Here is a 24,706-nt window from a genome sequence, read left to right on the forward strand (position 1 = left end):
AGATCAAAAGGATGCTAACTTTGCTCAAGTTTACTTTATACCATATAAAAATAAATATTGAAATGACATTTACTGCAGTTGTGCTGAACAGTTAAGTCATATCCTCTTTGGGCGTGTAACAGTTATGAAATCATATTACCAGCACTGCAAACCCAACTTCAAACATGTAATGATTCATAACACAACCACTATCTATATCATATTTTTGCCTTTGTTCAAAATCCTCTGCTTCCCAAATGTCACGTCCTAAGCGTTTAGCCAGGGCCCCACCCTCCACATAACCTCCATTAGCGCACACTCCCCGTCTGTCCGGGACGCCTTGGCACCAGTGAGAGACAGAGGTGCTTGCTGGTGTGTGCGTTAGCCCCGACTTTGGCACCGGTCCCGGGGTAATGGCATCTCGCCGTTGCCAGGGCGCGGTGGAACAAACCAACCATCTGTCCACCACCAGGGGCCCGCTTCAAATCCACTTATTTAGACTGATGATTGCGGCGTTAACCGTGTTTCGGACGTTTCATTTTCCCTCGCATCATGCAAATTTGATGAAACCGTGGGTCGTTTTGTGGTTTAATGTGGAAAGATTGGGGTTTGATTCAAAATTATACACAGCATATTTAAAAGGGATGTTCGTGGTATTTGTCTGGTAAACCGAGGACCATAAAAGTACTGAAATTGTTCTAAAAACGGTTTGAAGCCAAAAAGTAATATTTTCAAGCTTTAATAGGGACAATGCACATTAATGACGACATGTAATGAACAAAAGTAAATATGACAGATTATAGCTACTAGTCTAATTTACATCTGCAGTCCCAAGACAAGAAACAAGTACAACATCCAAATAGGAAATTAGTACAGCACAAGGAAATGTGAAAGGTTAAAAAGCTTTGATATATATTCTAAAACTAGAATTTAAATCCATGAGTTAATTTGTATTGACCACGCCAGTTAAAAATAGAATCATATAGATGTGCAATTTGTTGAATGTCCTCCCCTCTCTTCAACCTCACTATGTTCTGTATATTGTCTTAAAACTGTCTTAAAACAAAATAAAAAAGCTTCTGTGTGTTTTATATCCACAGATACTATTTAAATGTATACAACATGATATACAAATTCTAGAAATGCCAAAAGTTTAGTTTGTTTAAAGAGCACAAATAATGGACATTTTAAGCCCTTTTACAACAACTTGAATTTGATATGCTTTTCAAGGTGTAGATTTCCACAAAGAAACAAACAAGTGTTCTCTCACTTCCACTGCTCCTTCACTACTGTAACACCTCAGCTCCTTCAGACCTTGTTGACAGCCCTGCAAAGCGGCGTGGCAGCTTTCCTCACATCGGGCCCATTGGCATTCTACAAACCGCCTTACAAGCCTCGCCTTTACAGACCCGCGCGATAGAACCGTCTCCCAGGGCGCATCACCGTCTCCCAGAGCGCCCGTGCGTGTGTTTACGCCGCCGATTTCCGATCAGAACTCTACACATTCACTTCCGCTCTTGACAACTCCATACGGCCACACTTTACGAGCCAGCTCATCGCTCTCCAGGCTTTTTCCGCGCACCTCCCCGCTATTCCCTGCCGCACATCTTTGCCTGGTTGTCGTCTCCGCTCTCCTCCATCTCAATTTGGCACCGGCCCATCCTCACTTGCGCTGATGTATCGCGGATTTAATTACGAGTCGCGGCGATCGTTAATCATTGAAAACCCACAATCAATTAATGCGCGCGCTCCCTTATGCGGCGTTGACCCCAGGTGCTGCTTTCTGCCCAGATGGAAGGGTGTGCGCGCAGGGTGGGAGGGGGTCTTTTTTGCTAGAATAGATTGGATTAGCATGGACCAAGACGCCGCTAACGACTGCTAATAGCTCGGTTTCCTCATTAGCATGTAGCCCGCGCCTTCGCCAATGCGGTTCACGCTAGCGCCGCCGCCTTGCACCCTCCTTCACTTGTAAAAAGCTCCTCATTTGACTTCGCAGTGCAAATGTTCCCCCGTTAAGTGCCTCATTCTCCGGCGTAATTACAATTTTATCGCTGAATATGTTTTGTTTTGTTTCATGTGCAAATACTTATACCTACCAGTGTGAATACATTTTAATACATTTGCCGGTTTGATGGAATGGAGTCGTTGAGTGGGAATAAACATGCAGAAGCTAAAAGCAGGAGGTCACCGGGGAGAGGAAAGCAATTACACAAAACTTTTTTCATTAAAGCAGGCGTATTAATCAAGATTTTAATATAGAGTTGGACACCTTCGCGGTGGTGTTTCATATTTTAAAACTTGTACGCTAAATGATGTCCCTTTCACGTCCAAGAAAATGTTTGGACGTGTTGATGCTTCATTGCTAATGCAGATTAAACAATGTCGCTAACAGGTTGATGCTTTGTTGCTCACGCTGATTAAACACTGAAATAATGAGAATACGTGCAGTGCGGGTGTTTGGCTAGCAGCTACTAGCTCAGGTTCATTTCAGCCTTTCTTTACGTCGCAGCACGCTTTTTTTGGTCATGTGACACACTAAGACATCACCAAATCACTTGAAAGTGCACGTGACAAGGCGATTACACATTTCATTAAAACATCGTCAGCAGTTTTGGTGATATTTGTAACGTTATTTCCTGGTTGGACATGAGCAGCAGATGTGAGAGGCAGTGGTAATGTTACCTAAACTGTTACCTAGTGATGTATTGTATACAAGAGGCAAATAATGGCTAATAATAATACCTGATAACACCTTTATTTGGTTAAATAATTGTTTAAACCTTTAAATAATTGTTGTAAAAAACATAAATTTCGATGGAATGTTACTTATTGATGACATAGACAGGGGAGTATGTTTTAGAACTTTAGAGCTCTAATTCCTGTAATTTAATGTTTTTATTTGTTTTGTCCCTTCACAACCTGAAACTTGACAACGGTAAAACTATGATAAATATTTACCACAGGGACAACACCACCAAACTAAGTGACAGTTAGAAAAACTCCAATGGTAACGTATTAAAGGGCACACTAGTGTTCCCCAGCACACGGGTTGATAATCAAGACTAACTACTTCCCTTTTCTATAAAGAGGCGACTCTAGTCTATAAGAGCAGTTGAAACAAAGAATTTACCATTCACCAGGATAACCAAGATTGTGTTTTAGAAAAGTAAACAACATTAAAACGTGGTTGAAAGCGACAGAGAAAAGCAGATTTTTCATTTTCTCATTCAAATACCTGGAGGCTGATGATCTGGAAGGTGCCGTTCTCCATGAGGCTGATGCGCCCGTCGTTTCCGAGGATGCGCTGGCCGTCCTTCTCCCATTGGATGCTGGGTAAGGGGTTGCCCATGATGTGGCAGTGCAGCTGGGCAGTGGAGCCCGGGGCCAGCGTGTGATTGACCGGACCTTGGCGTATGATGGGCGGGACGCGGTCGGACGGGGCTGCGTGGCAAACGGGTAAGAGACAATTTAGTTCAAACATAAGTTAAAAATAAGTTATGTTTGGATGAGAGATTATGATTTGGAGTTACAAATAATAATTGTTACGTTAGTCAACACATTGGTAGCTGAAATAAAGCGTCCAATTTTTCTATGTACATAAGGATTGCAATGATTAATCAACTAATCGTGACTAGTCAACGATAAATCATATTTTGCTCATAGTAATTGTAATCTGGACTGTACATTGTTATCTGGACTATACTTTATAAAAACACCTTTTAATAACAAAGACAGTGACATTATTAAATAAAAATGTCAAAAAAACAAAACTATTGAATGAATAATACACTTTAATCATAAATATTCTCTTTCTAGAAGCTCTCAGTCACCATTGTTCCACCTTTATTTGTTAAAAAATGTATTTAAATGTACAATATGAACAATGTACAATAGAAATCACAGCTTGATGAGTTTTTTCCTCATTTAAAAAAACAAAACGTGAACAAATTAGGAACATTAAATGAGTTTAAGACTTTCTTAATAGCCCAGGATAATTTCATAGAATAAAGTAGCTGGAACAGGACAATACACTACAGTGGTACCTTGCCTTGCTCTTATTATGACGGCGCAGCATGTTTTAAAAACCAATATTCCCCGTGCAATTTCCATGTCTTGCCCCGCTCATACCGACTCCCGTGACTGACAATGACAACTAAAAATAAACAAAATCTTTCACGCTGTTCTTTTGGATTTTACTCAACACGCCAAAGTCAGCGCTTTCCTTTCCTCTCCTTGTTGGCTTGCAATGAAAAACTCAGCATGCTCGCTACATGAAGTGTAAAATGTCACCGCGCGAAAGGACATGCTCTCCCCGGGTCTCCAAAGTCCAACTCTCCTCGGCCCTGCCCCAGTTCATCATGTAAATTGATGACACAGTTTTTTTTTTTTTTCCCTTTCGCTGTAATACTATAAGTTATTTCCACAATATGGAAAGCATGAGTTATGAACCATTTGAACTGCATTCAAAGCACATTTTCAGTCACATCTTGCTTGCTAAATTGATAAAAAACTAGACTTAACCTTGGCGTCTTCTTGACATCCATACAGAGTAGCATTAACTGTTTTGTCCTCAAGCTATGTTACAAGTCAGGAGTCTCTATAATTAAACTTTACAGGGACTTCTTGCTAAAAGTGTACATACGCATAAAACTTCCACAAACTTGCTAATTTCTCATCTCTTTGGACACAAAATCGTCTTCTTGCTCGTTACTGAAAACCTTGACTTAGAAACAAAGTGCTGAATTTTTGAACCGGCCCACTCATTTCTATGTAAAGCTGTCATTTTATAGATCCCAAACATAACGTGGAAAGTTGCCTACATGAGCTTTTTGTTTGTGCGCACGCTTTATAAATGAGACCCCAGAAAGAAGGTCCAATTCCGCTTAAAAATAAAATAATGAGCAAACAAATTGAAGAAAATCGTCAAATTAAGGGTTATAGTAACGTTTCAGAGCTTTGACAAACAAATATTACATCATTTTTGTTCAGGGGCTAAAAAAGATTGATAAACATGAGTAACAAAGTATATTTTTTTACTTAACTGTGCTGTACTGTACTTAACTGTAAAGGAAAACTAGCCTTGACCTTCGCTTCTCCCTGACATCTTTATAGAGCGGGCGCGAGGAGGCATGGACTTTTATGGCATTGGCGCATGTCTGTGTCTCTGAATATAAACAGTTTGGTGTAAAGCGCTGCCAGCCAGTGTGAGGCAAGGAGCTGGATTTAGACAAGGCAAATAAATCAGAGCGCCTTTGTGGTGCAAGATAAGTGCTGGCTTAGTCCACTTGCACAATAATATACAGTCAATGTTGGACTTCAATTAGCAGCGTTGCACGAAAGAAAATATATGTCAGACCGAACAAAGAAAATGACCAAATTGAGAATTCAAATGTTGATAAATTCTAGTTTTTAGCATGGGATTTAGGCACAAGAGGTAAAGAAGTAAAAAAAAACATGAAAACAATGCACTTTTTAAGAACCTATCGCGTGTTTTAAGAATTTCAGCACAAACATAATTAAAATTTTTCATACTTTGGAGCTTAAGTGACAAGGCAAATTCCTAATATTTCACACTGGCTTTGCACTGAAGTGGCACGAGCTCATTTGCATGCACTCGCAGTGAAACAACAAGCCGTGGTATCAGGAGCTAAGCGCAAATGTGAGAAATTAAAAGCAAATCCCTGTTTACTCCAGAAGTGGGAGGGAGGCGGTGCAGGCAGCATATGTTAAGGCTGGGGTTATTTGCATAGCGCCATCACCAGTTGTCCCTTTTGATTACATCAGATAAGCACTCCTGCTGTTTGCTCATTTGAGGAAAGTGTGTTTTAATTTCAGTCGGATTTGAACGATTTTTGGGGAAATTTATTTTGGGAGCTGCTGCTGAGCTCCAAGGCTGTAATTTCATGATTAGTGATGAGGGGAACACTTCAATTTTGTGGAGTTTTTGGGTTGTACAGTGTTGGCTGGTATGGGTCAGCTCGAGTTAGTTATTTGTGTCCAGGACAGTTATATGTACTAACAAAGCAATAGAGGCGCTGTATGAAAAGGCTTACTGCTATCGTAGAATTACTTAGACATTATTTTTTCAATCAATCGATAAGTTGTTTTGATTTTTTAATACAGAATTTGCCCCTTAGGCGAGAGTTTTTTAATTTGTTGTTTCACGGATTTTCCTTGGCATTTTTAAAAGGGGAGGACGGAATAAAAATATACATTTATTTTTCCATTATCAAATCACATTTCTACCATCCAAAGGTCTGAGTTGAATTTAAAAATACATTTCTATTCTAAATAATTTTCTTGGATTCTTAGAATATAGGCCCAACTTCTACCTCTCTACATTATCTACATAATTATAGTTATGAATGCAAGACATTGAAAATAACTCTTATCATACTGCGGTGTACAAAAATACCTTCAATGTCATAAACTAACTGTTTAATGGAAGGTGGAACTCACAGTGATCAGACAGAAAGTAGTCCCAGACTGACAGAAAGTAGTCCCAGACTGACAGAAAGTAGTCCCAGACTGACAGAAAGTAGTCCCAGACTGACAGCTTCTCAGAAAATGAATCATCCCGTGACCAAACAAGTCGCTCTGATAAACTTTATTGAGTCTTGACAGGAACACAAAGTGTGCAATGAATTAAAATGTCTTATCGAGCAGCTTCAATTTGGTCACAGTGATTTGATCCAACGGCGCAGTAATTTTTCATGCGATCAATGCGATCAGAAGAGAACGTGTGACTCCAGACGAGCTGGACATGTCGAGAAAATGATTCTGATATAATCGGTCAAGACGCGTATTCTTCATTTCCTCATTTGAACACGACGAGTTCAATGAATGGGAGCCTGAGCCAAAGCCACGCCCACCCCGCTTCCTTCGTGTTAATCTACCGGTCGATCTCATGGATCTAGGAAGCCGTGCGAGAGTTTTTAAAGCTCTGATGTTCTGACAATCTCGGGTATGTGCAGAAATGGTCGGAGGTCGGAGATGCTGGTGCAGAATACATTTTTATTTTAATTTTTATTGAGGTTTTGGCCAAAAAAAACTGAAAATCCGCAAAAACAGGAAATATATATATATATTTTTAGAATCTCCGTTTTTGACGTCGGCGGGCTCGCGAAACAACTTAATAAAAAACTCTGGCCTTATGAAGCTAAAACGATGGCCCCTGAGGACATCCTGATGGAGGAGACAAAGGTTTCTCATCAGAAACACAAATGCTCATATTTCCTGTGTCATTTTGGTGTAATTCTTGCTTCGTCATAAAACACTTCTCTCAGAAAACCAAAAACTTTTAAGGCTGAAACTAAACTAAAAACTAAAAAATATTATTAATTATTTCATTTTAATATGTTTGCAAAAGAAAAGTGATAACAAGATTTGACAGAGACAAAAACTTTGCCCCATTTCCACTAGAAACACTGTCATTTCCTTTTCTGATTTGGAGTCTGTGTATTGTCCAAATAACAATGATTGCAATACTAAATTAGCTCTGTTTTATTGACAAAATATCTGCTGTTATGTCCTGATGCAAATTAGAGTCTTGACTGCAAACACTATAATATAATTGTCCACTTACCACTTTCCACTTCGAGCAGAGCTTTGGTGAGGATGCTGCCTGCCACGCTGATGGCTTGGCAAATGTAGTAGCCGGAGTCTTCCACCTGGACATCCGTGATGGTCAGCTCACCGGTCAGAGACACTGAAAAACGGCTGGCCAGCGCCACTTCCTGGACTGGGAACAGCAAGATCTGCGAAAGAACAACAAACATACAAACGAGTCAACATGTAACAAAAAAAGATCATATTAGTCGACACGTTTTCAGCAACACACAGTTTCATAACATAAACTTTCCCATTTCTAGCAGCAAGGCTTTCTTCAAAGTTAATTTAATGGTATGGGCATTGAATAGGATGAATGCACTCTGCAACATTATAAAAGAGGCTGAATAGCTGCCCTTGGAAATTATTAATGAACACATATTCTCCATAAAATAACTGGTGAGAAAATGAATCTTAAGAGGATAGCGTCAAAGGCGAATGTTTTTTTTGAGTAAGAAGGCGTTCTGTGGTGCAAACACTCTTATATACTGTGCCCGCAATAAAATAGATTTAGAACTGCTACTCGAGTTCCCTTTAGCATTAAAAACTGAAAACAAATGGTGCAATCCGCAACATTATCCAGTTATTATCCGTTTCATTACACCGGCTGTACATTGTAAAGCTGTATTTATTACATGAAGCGCCATAGGATTAGTTACGAGGTACTTAGCATGACAAATTAATATTAGCGCGGCGGCGAGGGGCGACTGGATGGCACGCTTCACTGTGGATATGATAAGCCTGGCAGTCGTTATTAGATAATGACCCTTCAATATTACACTTTTCCATTTGTCAACGTGAAATATGCACGCTAGGACCGCGGGAAAAAAAAGCTATCATCTCCAACATGCTTCCCACACATTAGCAGTAAGGATTCTTTGGCTTTATCTCCGTCCTTCAGTCGTATGCCCGACATAAGGGGCCTCCTACGCCTCCGCCTGCTCTTTCCCCGGACCTTTTAATCTATACCTGTGAGCCGAGCTAGAGGCGCCCACGCACGAACATCGCCAGGCCTTTCGGAAGATTGCAGCGTGTGCCGACAACGTGGGATACATACGCAAGGAGAAGTGGCAAAAGAAGAAAAAAAGAAGAAAGAAAAGTGACATGGATGTTGATAAAAGCATACTGACGGCAGCTGCTAATATTAACCGGGAGTGAGAGAAAACAGGACTCTTTGCATCACATGGAAGGATGCCAAAGTCAAGTGAAGGGAGCTATTTTAAAAGCGCTCTCTTGAGGGAGATGTTTGTTACAGAATGTTGTCATGGCTTTCTAAGAAGGCAGTAGGGTTTGCATTGAGTCTAATATTAAACCATTGGAGATTTTAAAGATGCTAAATGTTAAACTTAGCGTTCATTCAAATGTATTCTGACACTTTAGTGTGATAAATGTTGTTAACAGTGGTCATCCAGCACGGTATCTGGTGGTTCCAGAGTTAATGCACTTTGTTTTGCACGCCTCCATCACATATGGTAGATTTGAAAGTTGTGTTTTTGAAATCTGATCCGGAGTCCTCTATTTATCATCTGTTTAAAATATTTTTCAGTTTCTGTTCCGTTGTATCAAGCTGGACAGTTAAACGAGAATGCCAAAATGTCAGTTTAGTATCAAATATCTTTATATCAAAGGCAAAATCAAAGCCAAGAAGGTAATATTTCTTCTTATGTATTTTCTCTACGGTAATATGAAATTAAGGTCACTTTAAAATTCTTTCATAGTTTAGCCCACTTTAAGCTAATACATGTATGGAAGCTTTGAAAGAACATGCTGTCAGCAGAAAAGTATTTTGTAGTATTTTCCTATGATAAATAATAATAAAGTATATATATATATTATAATGATAAAATCTAAATAATAATAAGTAAAAGTGCTGAAAATCATCAAAACTAATCTTCTACGGTAGCCCTGGAGGGACCTTTTCCCATTTAGAAGATTTAGAGGAAAAGTGACAGTGCTTTCTTGTTCGTAGTACTCTCTTGGTCAGCTCCAGTCCATTGTACAATCATTCTACTCCATTTTACAGCTCTCCGAGCACCTTCTTACCTGACTGCCTTCTCTCTGCCAGAACACAGCCGGAGGTGGGTTGCCCTTTGTCCCGCAGAGGAAGGTGACGGTCCGTCCTGGGGCTGTGATCTGGTCCCGCGGCCTCACCACGATCTGAGGCGGCACTGCGGGCAGAAAAAACAAAGAGAAATCCTTATGAGACCGAGGGGGGATGTAGAGCCTTCTAATGCCCTGATGTGAGTGACTTTGATGCAGTGACACGGTGCCAGCGGTGACATTGAGTGCTTTAAGCCGTGGCCCATCACTTGTACTGAAGTGTGCGTGCAGAGCAAACGATGGCTGTAAAAGTCAGATTATGGAAATGCTTAGAGTTACTTACTTAGAAGCAGATCCTAGTATAAAACCACATGCATAAAGAATGCACTATTATTTTTGTGCTGAAAATGACCAAAAGAGTATGTATTTTTACAAAAGTATCGGAGTATCAAGTCTATTCCTTAGTATCAAAATAGAGAAATGTTTGCTTTGTGATAATGTAGGCTAATGAAGGTTTTCTGACTTTTTAATATATTTCATTTCACAGTGCACATTGTATACAGACAGGGGTGTAAAGGTCGTAACACTTGAGAAACTTTAACTTTTTAAGTAATTGCAAATTAAGCTATAAAGCCAAATAATCATGCCAAACTTAAGCAGCCTTATTCAGCTGCAGAAGGTCTATTATCCTACACTAAAAACTCCACTAAAACAATGCCATCTTTTTTATATTTAAACTTTTTTTTTTAATCTTTTACAGACTCAATTAAAAACAGCAGACATTCAACAAATAATTGAAAAATAATCCTGGCCTAGAGAACCCTAAAAAAAACCCGTCTGATTTAGTCTAAAGTCTGTCTTTTTTCTTCAAAAGTTGACTTAAATAACTGCAGCATTTCTACTTCCAGTCAAATTTCAATCCGTTTCAGCTCAAATTTCCCTTTCACTCGTTCAGCCATCGTGCACACACACACAAACATCCCCAAACACCCATGCTCGGATAAGCCCGCAATTGTTTTTGGTGCTCAACATAAAGCCAGTGACACCTCAACACATCACCCACATCATTTCCCGTGCCCTCTCTCCAGCAAAGCGTAGGCTAACAACGTTTCTCGACTCCATCAGCTCTTTACGCACTCTGAGCTGAGGTTACGGCTGGAGGAATAAATCGCAGCGAGTCTGACAGAGGGTTTAGAAAGTCAAGAGGAGGGTGCCTGTCTGCCCGTAAAGTTGCTTTCTCAATTAACACAGTAATGAACACGCTTTACAGAGGAGAATGTGATTCAACGGCTCACTGGCAGCTGATAACTGCTGATGAATCACCAGCTGCTGCCGAGGAGTTAACCCCATGATCGCTGGGTTCAGATGTTAAATTAGGCTAGAACGTTATGGATTGATATACAGTAGAATGCAAGTAATTAGGCCTGTCATTATAAGACATTACAGAAAATATTATGAGAAACCACAGTCATGAAACTACTTTATGCCCATGTTCCAATAACTCTAAAGCAGGAGAATCATGACAAAATGTTGTCTAAATGTATATAATTGTAAAACAAAATAACATGAGCTGCAATATATAAATACCACAATAAAATACTTGATACTTAGGCAGGTGCACAGAAAAGATACACACGATCAACACATTTACATATAATAAACGTGTTGTTTTTAAGAGTTTTGAAAATAAATAAAACCAGAACAGAACTTTTGCACCATGAGCCAAATGCGTTTTAGTAGATTATACTATTTTTACTTTACTATTAAGAGCAAACCTACTACAGTGCTTTGACAAAAACAAACAAAATGGCTGTACCTGCAAAGACATCGGAACTACTACCAAATTATGAGAACTACTTTACCACTACTACAGCTATACTACAACCAAAACTACTATTTTCACAGGGTTTGGTGTGGTCTTTGATAAATGTTCCATAATACAAGCTATAGCAGTATCATGTATATGGACTGGAATTTCCCCATTGTGGGACAAATAAAGGCTTATCTTATCTATACTACTGAACCTTCTTTTAAACTGCTATTAAACTGCAATAAAAGCTACTACAAACACCTTTTGTACCACTTCATTACTAACACTATGCAACCCAGCTCTTGTTTACCACTACCTTTATACAGATACATCAGCTAACCTTTACTTCTGTGACTATAGGTCCTACCGGTTCAGCTTAAGACCTATGCAATCAATCTCCTATATTTGCTCAAAGGCCAGCTGCTCGCCTATAGCCTACCGGAGGCTATATCCAGGTTTATGGGTCACCTTACCGCCACACGCATCTTATGAAGGCAGTGAACGTGGAGTCTACTCATCCCTAGGTGAGTTTGCATCTCTTTGACTTGCTATTGATCAGTGGCAAGTGGCAGGCTTTGCTCCTCACAGCGGGGAGGGCAATGCATAATGCCTCCTTCTCCTTCAGCAGTCCTAATTAATTACTCATCTTCCCCATCTGATCTCTTCTTGCTTTTGTTTCGATTTGCATGGGCGACGTGACACGATAAAGCGAGGAAAGGTGGTCGACTGACTGAGGTAAGGGTGATTCACACAAGGACGCATGAATGGGTTTGCAAAGAGCTCTTGGTGCAGTGTTAGCAGTGTTAGAAACATCATTAAAATACATGTGCAGGCTACGGAATGGTCATAGCACAGCAAAAGGTGGAGTTCGAGAAGGAAAGTACAATAGCTTATGTATGCGTGGGTTTCCTCCAGGCTCCAGGTTTGCCCCATCAACATGCAGAATCGGTCAAATCGCCCAGCTAGGTGGTCCTGACCACACCCAGCACAAGATCTGGAGGTGCGTCTTGGTGTGCTGGGCTGCTCCTGGCGGGTCGCACGGTGGGTCAAATGCAGAGAATTCATTTCCCTCACAAGCGCCTGATAAAAGCTAATAAACGCTCATATTAACAGATTGAAAATGCTAACGCTAATTACTCAAAAACACTCATGGAAGGCCAATATTCATTGAAATATGAATATGTTAGTAACTTAAAATGAATCGTGGGGCTGCAGTGTGAAATAAATATTCTACATGCCCAATAAATTATTCATACAAGTTTAAATACTTGCCATAACTTATATTCCACATTTGCCTCTTGTATTACGTCCTGCATAAAGCTTCTTCTGTAGTCTGCCGTACAAACGCGATGCATTATTATGATGATGAATTACACGGCTGCCTCTTTAAAGTGGGTTCATTGCTTTTAGTTCCTGCAGTGCATGAAACTTAAATTTGTCAGCGTGGAGTAATTATGCAACGAGGAAGGCGTGCTGACAGTGCGAGCGTATAAAGCAGGCCAGATTTCTCCCAAGTTTACCGTGCTTTGATGAACTGTATAAATGAGGTGCAAACAGCTTATGATAAACACAGCAGAGGTGATGAGTCGAGGTGCGGGTCAGCACTTTGGACCGACTTGACTGAATTTTAACTGCGCAAGACGTTTGGGTGCAAGGAGTCAGCAAAAAGGTGGATTGTAAGAGCAAAGGGAACTTTTAAAAAACAATGAAAACTGAGCTCGAATGACTTGAAATGTGCAAATAAACAAAACTGCAGCAAGAAAGACCTCGATAAGAAGATCAAGTTTAAGATTTTAATTTAATTGTTTTATTACTTTTAAATTATGATTGTTGTGTAAGGCGAGGATTTTGTTAACAGCACAATTTGGTCAAAACTTAAACAAGCAGAAGTTAGATAGAGCCACAAAGCAAAGGGAACATCTAGCTTACCGCACCATTCAAGGTTTTATATTTCATTACAATATTGTGTAGCCTAGATAATATAATAGATGGCTACTGACAAGGCCAATCTGTGGCACCGTATCAAACATCTCAAATGTGTAGCTAAAACACAACTCAAACCCTATTTTCCCCTGCTAACGGCTTATCCACTCCAAGTGGTCTTCACCCAGCGGGGGGGCCATCCATGTGTCAAAACTGGGATGAATCACCGCTGGAAGGGTCTAAAGAGGTCACGAGCAAGCTACATCGAGCTAAGGCTACGCTAAGGCTAACGCTCATACGTCTAACCCGTATTTCTGATGAGGCAGGGACTGGCCGCTTGACAAGCCTGATGCAACTATTGAAATATTTACGAAACAACAAGTAATATCTGTGACTTATATAAGGAGAAAATACGCTGTATCAGTAGAACTCCAAGCAGGCCATTCCCCAAAAATGTCAACACCGTTTTTTGAATTCCCCTTTCCCTGAAACATTCGTTTCAAGTGCCGCTTTTGGTGTTCGACAAGAGACCCTAGTCTGATCTTGTCTAGCGAGAATAGCATTTGATTTGAAGTGAGGGGGGGACCGCGTTGGAAAGGCACGCCGCCCCGGGCTGCAATAAATAATTAGCGGTAATGGGCACACAGTCGGCGCGACAGAGCGGCAGATTTAGGGCAGGGAGGAAAAAGCGAAACAAAAAAGGAGGCGGATCGAACGGGGACGACTGAAAAATACATGAAAGGAATCCTCTAGCTAAGGGTCACAGCAACTTCACAATTACAGATTTCAACCATTTTATGATTTACTTAAGCCCTTTACATACCGTCAAATGGTATGTAAAAGGCTAAATGTTGCATAGCAGCTCAGAGAATCGTAACTGCAGACATTCTAGCAGATCCATGCTAGGCAATAAAGGCAATTTACACGCTGAAATCATCTGAAAACGTTTTGTGAGCACGTCCTGGTTTCAATTGCTGCTGTAGAGAGTTGAAATCAAGTGTTTTGTGCCGTTTAAAAGGTCGGGAAAAGGCGGGATAACCTAAACATGCATATCTATCTATCTAATATTGTTTTACGCCTTTTAAAACTAAATTTACCACACACGCACACACAAAAACCTTCTTTGAATTGATACCTTTGATTTTAGATACAAGAAAACCTTTAAGAATTGCCTAAATAAATCTGGACTCTCGCTTACAGAGAACATACTAAACAGCTAAGACGCAAAGATGGAGTCCAAAATAGACTTGAGGGTTGCGTTCTGCGATTAGATTAGTGGAAGTTGAAGTCTGCATGCGTGGCTTACGTCTCTTGAGTATTGGGCACGGTGGTGACAGATGGAAGACTGCGCTCGTCATTGCAGTTATTTGCTCGTGGACAATAACGGACAAGAATGAAGATGGGCGATAGTGGGGAGTTTGGGGAGAGAGCGTTTCTGCTGTCGAGGCTAGTGTCCGAAAACGCTGACAGAAGGGAACAAGATGTATTCGCATTAGAAGGAAGGACAAGTTAATGGCAAACAACAACAGCGTTTAGGGATTCAAAACTTATGAATAAGCTGAAGATAATGGCATTACGAGATTTTGGAATTTGCGCTAAATCCTGGCAGACATTTGAACAGAAAGCCAAAGTCATTTCCAATTTATTTGCCGTTCTAATTCTAATAATCTAGACTTTGCTGTACTGAATGGGTGGAAATGCCGTAAAATAATGAGGCAAGCTAATCTTTCGTCGTCAGGGAAACAATATCTAATGATTGAACAGTTTTAAATGCATCTTAAATTCCATCATCATTTGTATTACATTTTTCAAGGCCATTATTCAAGTGTCTAATATGAAACACTCTGTATATATTCTGCACCTTATGTACTTTCTGTTTTGTTTCTTTACTTAAAACTTCATCCTGAGGTGGAGATGTAGTATTGAAGTATTTTGAGTATTTATGAAGTATTTTGAGTCACAATAATCTTGAACGTTTTTGTTCTGTGCATCTTTTATACACAATTCAGCTACAATGAACATTTTAATTTAATTTTGTCAGATCCATCAAAATCATGGTCCACTATTATGTCAACCACTGAGTTCTCTACTGTGTGATAATCTCTTCGTCGGTAAAGATACAAAGCGCCACACATCAGGTGGAGGCGTTGACCAGAGAGTCGTCGTAAAAGAAACATACGCTCAGCACAGACGTGTGCAGTTTGCAGAAAGCGCGCAGATATGGGAACAAATCAATCTAAAAGTGATGTGTCCATCCCGGAGACGCCGGTCATGCTGCAATGTCAAATAAATATGGGAAGGAGTGTCTGGAACGCTTGCCAATGTGGTCCGATACATTTGGATTTGGCTAGGTGTTTTTAGGCCCGAGCGCCACAAGCTGGCGAGAGGCCTATTAATCTCGTAAGGCCGTGCGAAGCACGGCTGCGAAAGTGCGCACGTAGTGCGCACGAAATCGAGCGCGAAGCGCTCGCCCACTTCCAAACACTCACTAACGCACTCCTCCACTCATGCACGCCCCGTGCATACTAATTAGTTGTAGGAAAATGGAACATTACCGTTGTAAACGGGCGAAGCCCGTGCAAAAGTTCGCACTAAACGAGCACTTTACATTGGGATGACGACCGCGAAGCGGTCGTCATCCCCATATAAAGCACTCATTTGCGCTAAGTAGCTCACGAATACGTTCCCCATCTCTTGCATGTTCCGTGCATATAAGCATGTAATGCAAAAATTGAACATTATTACTGTATAGAGGGCCAAAAACACAAAGTGGGCGGAGCCCACTCAAAATTATCGAAAGTACCCGTCAGTGACCAGGGACCCACACCATGAGGTAGGAAAGCGCGAGCGCTTTCCGAAAATGTATAGTTTATGATATTTGAAAAATGGGAAACATTGTTTTCGCATCGGAATATTATTCTTTCTTTCTTTCTTTCTTTCTTTCTTCTTCTTCTCGGGACCAACCCCCCTATTTTTCACCCAGTGAACATTGACGAAAAGTCACAAAAATTTGCACACCTCTAAAAATCGTGCCTCTCTACATTCTGGCTATTTCCCTTTTCTAAAATAAAAAAAATTGGCGCGTCAGCGCCACCAAATGTACCAAAAATGCATTGAGAGATGGGAAATGACCCAAAAAAAATCTGATCGTAGAATCATGAAATTTGGCGCAGAGGTAGATGGTGACAAGAGAAGTAAAAAATATTATTACGGCAACGCCGTCCCCCGAACCAAATGTCGGCCATATTGCTTCAAAAATGGCTAAACATGACTTCGGAGTCTTTCCAAACGTCGTACTTTTACGAACTCCTCCCAGGGCGTTGGCCCTAAAAAGCTGAAATTTGGTGAAAATGCTACTGAGGAGTGGGACATCAAAAGTTATCCAAATTACATTGATACCTCTCACGGTCTCTGTGCGGCGAAGCCGCAAACTGTAGCTAGAATTTCAGAAATCTCCCATATTTAAAATTTCTGCCGTTTGCGCAGATAAAGTCCGAATTGCGTCAAATTAGAATCAGTTGTTAAACTCTTTGCCCTAAACCTACTTGAAGTGAAATAAATTCATTTGGCGCCACAGCGCCCCCTACAGATTTTATATGGAGGTTAAATGTTTAGTTTTGCGAAATTATATGAAATTTGACACACAACTCAATTTTAGCATCCCCATCAAAAAAGTCAATGAGACCCATGTCATAATTGTTATGGCGTTGCCGTAACGATGACCGAAACCTCCCATGTTATTCCAATGGGGCCAGAACATGTTTACACTTTAGACTTTCACAAACTCCTCCCAGGGCGTCAGCCCTATTAACCTGAAATTTGGTGAGACTCATCTTCAGGACCATCAAAAGTTATCCACATTTTCATTCAAAGAGTCACGGTGTCTGTGCGGCAAAGCCGCACATTTTGCCAAGAATTCAAAATAAAATTGCTTTTTGATGGTAAAACAAAGGGGAGAACATGTGACAGCGTCACAGATTCAGCAGTAGGCGTGATAAAAGGACAATTGGGGCGCGTTAGCGCCCCCTCCTCTTGCGGCGTGGCGGCGGTGTGGCGGCGGCGTGGCGAGGGCCGATCATTGCCGCTTGCGGCTATATTTTATCTTTATTTTTTATTAAGTTAATTTTATTGTATTTCTGTTTCTGTAATTTATTTGTGATTTTAATGCATTTTTCCTGTTGTGTGAAGCACTTTGAATTGCCTTGTGTATGAAATGTGCTCTACAAATAAACTTGCCTTGCCTCCTCTATTTACTCTCTAGGCAAAAAATATAACAAAAAATGCTGTTAAATTCAGCGATAAAGACCGACACTGTCAACAGCGTGCTTCTCGATCATGGTTAAAACCACCGTTCCTCCTCCTGCTCCATCCACGCACACAGGAGGGGGGTGTGCACACTCGCTTGACTCCCGGGGGCCCTGCTTTGACAGGCAGCTGCCACAGTCCCACGCTGAGGAGACAGTTCGCTACACGCACGTACGTCCGCTTGAGCAGATCCATTCTCACGCTGTCGCCGCCATCACTCCCTCCGCTGTATCTGCATCGAGACACTTTCTCCTCCAAACAGAGCCCCGCTGTCACCTAAACTCTCACTGTCTATCACCTGGAAATGATTCTAGACCACTGTACGCCGCATGCTGAGGAGGTAATAGAGTTTGTGATTTACTCTGAGAGAAGTGTGTCGTGCTATTACTCACTGTCCTGTTGTATTTGCCTGTTTAATGTTCTAATCGTGTTTTAATATTGTTTCCTCGTCAAAAACCTGTCCACACTAAACTGACTGAGAGTGCATCCACGTTTCAAAGGGATGCAAAGACGATACATTTTCCATTGAATGTCATTGTTTTGTACGCTCAAATGAGAGTGCAAACACTTATAAATACAACTTTGCACCCCTGTAGACCCGGGACTGCTAGAGTTGTGTTGTGTTTTGTTTCACGAATGTCGTATTCCTGCAAACTTTGTCTTCAGCGATGAAAACGCTCTTTGTCAATAGGTGGTAATCCAGAAAGTGCTCCTTGATGTTTTAAGACTTAATCATTCAACACTCAATAGCAGCCTTCAAAATTAATTTATAATCATATGAGACCCGACACAAAGAGCAAAAGGAATATTTCAAAGATATCCGTCTATTGAATGGTGACTTTTGTCCCAGATCCATTGTTTTAAAGCCAAAAGGGTCGTAAAGATGAAGATAATTACCAAATTTCAATGTTATCAATATATTTTTGTCTTTTTATATACCATATTTTGCGCACGAAAAGGCGCACCGGATTATTAAGCGCACGGACGGCTTTTGAGGACGTTAAAGACTTTTACTTGCGGAAAATGCGGTAGTTATTTATTTAGTTATTGAATTATTATTGATTTTTCATCTAGGGGACGAAAAAAACCTCATTTCGGGGGTAGCTGTGACCATGATGTTTGCAATGACACGCATTTGAAAATGTAAAGCATCAAACTTAAGCAACGCTAACAAAATAGCTGCTCTTCTCTTTTAATATTATAGGACTTAAAATGACAGGAAGTGCCGACAGATGGGTTTTAGGTAGTGCGTCCTGTCCCCCCCTCACCCATAGATCTGAGGGGAGTGGTTTGACACAGATTACTCCCCCATCCTTTCTGTGGAACCCCCCCCCATCCGCCCATTGTCAATCAATCAAGTCAGAAATGTCACATGGCAGATAGCACTAGTCGAGCAATCAGACTACAACCACGATGACAGACAATTGGAACTGGTCATTTCTCCCTTGAACAATAAGTGGCTTGTGCTTTAAATTGCTTTGTGAAACGAAAAGCTTTTTATAAAAATGATTTCCCTCCAATAGATTGCCAATTAATTCTTCTAACAAGGCAGAGCTGTGTAAACCACCTTCGCCCTTAAACGTAGGGGAAAAAAACACACAATAATTAATTTCACAGCGAGTGCTCACGGGACGCAAAGCCAATCAAATCAATCTGTTTTTTATTTTTTGCTCTTCCTTTCTTCACGCCGAAAATCCTTTTAATCCATTTTCTTATATAAAACAGTGCCTAATTATATTTTTCTACTCTAGATCTAACTATGGACCTTTCTACCTGCTTGTGGGGCACTGCGCTGGACAGCTAATGGACAGTAATGCTCCCATACCCTTTGCCAATGCGTGTCAAAGCTTAAAAGGGTTGTGTCATCGCGCTGTATGACACCCGCCTACGCACACAGGGACAAATTGAAGAGGGGAAAATGTTGCCTTGCTTCCACAGATGTACAATAACGACGCTAAAATAGAGACAACGGCTAAACTATCATTGTCTAGCCTGTCATTTAGCCTCGCGTTTAGCTCGCTTGCCCAAACACCTGTGTGTACCTGCTTGTTTTCCTCAATTACACGTTCCAAGAATGCTTTGAACTATTTTGGTCACCCCGTCACATTTCTGAAAGAATGTGACAAACAACCACAGGAAGCTTGATTAAGTGTTTCTAGAGATAGAGCTTGACATCCTTTTTCCATTTAGAAGTGTAGTGTGTCATCTTTTTTTTCTGATGGAGGGTCTGCCTTCCGCTTGTCTCCATGGAGATGTGATTGCTTTGTCTTGAATGTTCCACAGCATGGCATTAAACTTGTCTAACGCTGTGGAAACATGTCAGAAGTGAGGGGACCCTGCCTATATTGAGAATGTATGGGTTCTTCTTCTTCTTCTTCTCTGGTGTTTTATGGCGGTTGGCATCCAAGTGTTACATCACCGCCACCTACTGTAATTGTACGTCTTAGACTTTATCCTTTAGACTTTATTCCTCAGACTCTAGCACCAAAAACACCTCTAATAGAATAAAAGCAAGTTAAAGCTGTCTAAAGCCATACTGTGGAACATTCCAGGCAACGCAAGAACATCAAACTGTCAAGCAAAGTTACATAGTGCTCCTATAAATCTACTTAAAATATTGACTGGAATAAATATTGTTTGAAAAAAGGGGGAGAGCAAAAACAGGGGGGGAAAAAAGAGCAAAACAGGGGGGAAAAGAGCAAAAAAAGGGGGGGAAAGAGCAAAAAAGGGGGGAAAATAGGAGAAAAAAGGGGGGGAAATAGCAAAAATGGGGGAAAAGAGCAAAAAAGGGGGGGAAAAGAGTAAAAAAGGGGGGGAAAGAGCAAAAAAGGGGGGGGGAAAGAGTAAAAAAGGGGGGAAAAGAGCAAAAAAGGGGGACAATAGGAGAAAAAAGGGGGGAAATAGCAGAAAAGAGCAAAAAAGGGGGGGAAAGAGTAAAAAAGGGGGGGAAAGAGCAAAAATGGGGGGAAAAGAGAAAAAAGGGGGGGAAAAGAGTAAAAAAGGGGGGGAAAGAGCAAAAAAGGGGGGGGAAAGAGTAAAAAAGGGGGGAAAAGAGCAAAAAAGGGGGAAAATAGGAGAAAAAAGGGGGGAAATAGCAGAAAAGAGCAAAAAAGGGGGGGAAAGAGTAAAAAAGGGGGGGAAAGAGCAAAAATGGGGGGAAAAGAGAAAAAAGGGGGGAAAAGAGCAAAAAGGGGGGAAAAGAGCAAAAAGGGGGGGGAAGAGCAAAAAGGGGGGGGAAGAGCAAAAAGGGGGGGAAAGAGCAAAAAGGGGGGAAAAGAGGAAAAAAAGGGGGGGGGAAGAGGAAAAAGAGGACAAGGTTAACATTTCAATTTTACCAACAACCTCTAAAATGGCACCACAAAAAGCACATCAAAGCTTAATCAAATGTGAAAGGAGCTTGAGTAAGGCGATTGCCAGCCTCCAGACGTCACAGAGGGGGGTCCGGTGTTACAGTCCCATTTCTCAGACTGTACAGACCACTTTGGAGAAAAGAGAAAATTGTCACAGCACGCGTGAACCATCAGTATATGACCGCGGCGTCTATAATGGACTGTAGACTTATTGAGCATACTGAAGGATAAGCCAGCTTTTATCTGACCTATATGTCTTTTTAATGGCCTTGCTAGATGAGTTTATGTTTTCTGAGCACAAATGCACACGCAGATACGAGATGGGAATGGGATACTTACTGGACGGGCCGACTGCGATGGAGTGATGCATGAGGAAGATGACATGGAAAGAGAGAGAAAAAAGGTAGATGAGAATGATGAGCAGATGACATATTTGGACAAAGACGACATAAAAGTCAATTAAGTCGACGTTGGTCACAATTTATAGCGCGTTGATGTAAATGAACATAAATATATGGCTGCGAAGGGTGGTGACGGGAAAATTACAGGAAATAGGCAGTGATTGATGTGTGGCTTGCGAAAATAAAAGTGGAAGTAAATGTGATGGTTTTTCCTTGAGCGCCGTGCGGTGCTCTTGCAATAATCCGCCATCAATCTTTGTAGAAAAACATCAGCTACTGGAACTAGCATTGCCCATCTGCTAATAAAATCACAACTGCCCAACAATAACTCTGAAGAATATAGCCACAAGATTCGGTAAAGAAATATCAAGTTATTACCCGAGGCTGCATCCTTCACGCCAATGCCATTTCAACATAAATACATGTGGTGAAATTATAAAGTCAACGATGAATTTGGTATGGACATTAAAAAGCTAAATTGGTATTGTAAAAGGCAAATTACAAAAAGAAATATGTGTGTGTGAGGGGGCAGAGAACATTAGAAAGAGGCTAGATATTTAGCCATTCCAATGACGGCTACAGATACAGACGGCATCCGTGGGGACGCCTGGTAACGGCCCTCTGCGGGGGAAGAAACTCATTCATTTTAATGTAGAAGAGCTGCTCTGTCACCCACTGTTCAACAACTATGAGAGCAAATGCGTTTTTTAGTAGATGTAGTGTAACAAAGACAGATCTGGAGAGGAGGAATAAAGTCCAACAGAGAGCTTTGGGCTAAATGCTACTGCGATGCTAGTGCTTACTGCAGAATTTTACAGAACAATTTATGTACTTTCCTGAGCTACATCAACAACCAAGGCTCAGTTGTGACTTGCCTTGAATAAGTATGCCAGGAAATGTCTTAAAAGAGGGAAAAGGTCTCCCATTGAGTTAACAGAGAGTTTTTTTCCCATTTTAGGCCAACGAGGCGCTGTCGGCTGATCCTTTTGGGAGCATTAAATATGAATATATGAGATGAATCCGCAAGATCTATAGTAAAATGCATGTCATGGAAATTCATATTCATAAATTGTTCAATCTAAAATGAAGCTATTTTCCTCAAATCTGTGATGAAAAAAGTTCAAATAGAAAAACGTAGTGTATAAATGTGGTCTATGGGGCTTTGCAGTGGGAAAGCCAGAGCCTATTTTGTGTTAAAACTGCCTTAGTGTGGACACAGCTCTACATTCGCCTTGTATAATCAAGTGTTCCAGACCAAAACTCAAAATATTCTCTTTTATCATCATAAATGACAGATTTCTCATCCCAGCCCTTTTCTTCAGGGTACTGACTTTATTCTAATGCAATTTTACAGCTTTTTGATCTTTGTTCGCTCTCAGGAGGGTTGACGAGCCGACGCTTGAAAGACCTTAAAATCCATTTCTCACTATAACAGTACGGCATCAGAAACTGTACGCTTCAAGCCGCAGTCTACGTATCTGTATCTGTATTTCATCTCTGCTTATTTATTTTAGGATCTAACCTGCCTAGATGTGGTGAAGAAATGGGTCTATGACAGTTTATTCTTGCATTTAAGTATGTTTGTGGTTGTATTTTGTTGCAGAATGAGACAGCATGTTAGCTGGTAAGGAGTGGGCAGTCACAGTGTTGCATCATGGGTACACTGTCCATCTGCATGAATAATTTAATCAGTATTATTCAGAAAAATGTGAGAGAAAGCCAATATGAGCCAAACTACATAGAGTACAATGCTTTTGTCTGCTACATGTAGTTACAATTTATGACACCTGTAGATTACTATTCTATATTTTTGACATTTTAGGTAACAATATTGATCTAAAACAGATGATGTGGCGAAAACTGGGATTTTAAAAATGATCCAAACATGATACGGTAAATCTCTAAATACAACGTCTAGTGGATCAATCAGAAGGGAAAACACTTATACAATGTTAAAAACGTTTGCATACTGGTTATTTACCCCCTTTAACTCCTTTTAAAGACATTTTTCAGATACTTTTTCACATATTGAGTATTATAGTGTATACTTTCAACTATTTTAAACCAATCTGCAGTGTCTCAGAGGTGGTTTCCTCACTAACACAACTAACACAAGGCTGACAGTTTAATTCTCGCTCCACCTAGTGTATGTAGACGAGATGTAAAATGTAATCATACCTGTTATACTTTTACTTTACCCTTTCCTTCACAGCAATTTGCAGTGTGTAAATTTGCGCAATTTCTTTTCCTTTTCTCTCATAGACAAAGTGAAACACAACCCTCCCAAACAGCTCAGTGGAACCAGCAAATTCTCATTATTTTTTGCAGTGACTTACCATGAACTTGTAAGGTCCCGGACGCCTCGGCTTTGCCCACGCTGTTCTCCGACACACAGGTGTAAGTGCCCTCGTCCTCCGCCCGCACCTGGGTCAAACGCAAGCTGTTGTCGCTGCGGATCTCAAATCTGAAAAGACACCGACACAAGCGAGGTTAACCAGTGGACAGCAACTGATATGCACAGAAACAATGTCGCCATGAAATAAACACGTCCATTCACACTCTGAGCAGATTCCCGTGGATGTAATCATTCTTTGATTTAATGTTTTTATCGTTGTTGTTGTTGCTTTTTGTTTGCTGTATGAGAAAATATATGTAACCTAAGATAAACTTACTTCTAAAATATGTAAAATAATTCGAAAGTGAATTAATCTCGGGATCCTTAAAGGGTCTGTACCAGATGCTTGGTCCTTATAGACCAGGAAAACAGCTTTTATTCTGTGCAGTGTAGAAAAGCAGATATTTGTAGGAAAAAATTAGACTGATGTTGCTTTTTGATTTTAAAAGCAATTTTGTTGTATGAGAAAAAATAAGTATATAAGAAAGAAATACAAGAAATATAAGAAAGCAACTGCCAGTGACAGTCGCATACAATTGTTTTCTTACGGTTCTCATCCAAAAACATCTCTGATTAAATAGGATTGTTTGTCCCAAATAGATGTTTCTTTGTCTTGGTTCGACATCAGAGTGAGAGATTGGCAAATCTCTCAAACACAGTTCAAAATCAGGTACAGTTCCTTTATTACCAGAGTTGGGGGTAATGTGTTGGTACATGCGTTAAGAGTACTCAAATTACTTTTTTAGAGTAACAAGGAACATAACGCGTTCGTTTTGTGCATGCATGTAATCTAGTACTACCCAAGTTACTTTTTCAAATCAGTAACGTGATGTGGAGAGTTTGATTTAAATAAACTACAGTGCTAAAACAAGCACGATCTGTTTTTGTGCATCGG

General features: G+C 40.6%; 1 protein-coding gene across 2 annotated transcripts in view; it reads right to left on the minus strand.

The window, feature by feature from the left end:
* The window catches only part of robo3 (roundabout, axon guidance receptor, homolog 3 (Drosophila)), a 118,236-nt gene that overhangs the window by 40,605 nt on the left and 52,925 nt on the right, over nt 1–24,706 (minus strand). For both annotated transcript variants that reach the window (XM_072446894.1, XM_072446893.1), the window contains exons 6-9: nt 23,753–23,880; nt 9,631–9,755; nt 7,565–7,736; nt 3,215–3,420 (exon numbers count right to left, since the gene is read on the minus strand). In XM_072446894.1, the coding sequence (XP_072302995.1) occupies nt 3,215–3,420; nt 7,565–7,736; nt 9,631–9,755; nt 23,753–23,880 (631 nt within the window). The remainder of the gene's footprint in view (nt 1–3,214; nt 3,421–7,564; nt 7,737–9,630; nt 9,756–23,752; nt 23,881–24,706) is intronic.

This window comes from Eucyclogobius newberryi, unplaced genomic scaffold, assembly GCF_026437365.1.
Source record: "Eucyclogobius newberryi isolate DKJ021-1_F unplaced genomic scaffold, fEucNew1.0.hap1 SCAF_15, whole genome shotgun sequence".
Lineage (NCBI taxonomy): Eukaryota > Metazoa > Chordata > Actinopteri > Gobiiformes > Gobiidae > Eucyclogobius > Eucyclogobius newberryi.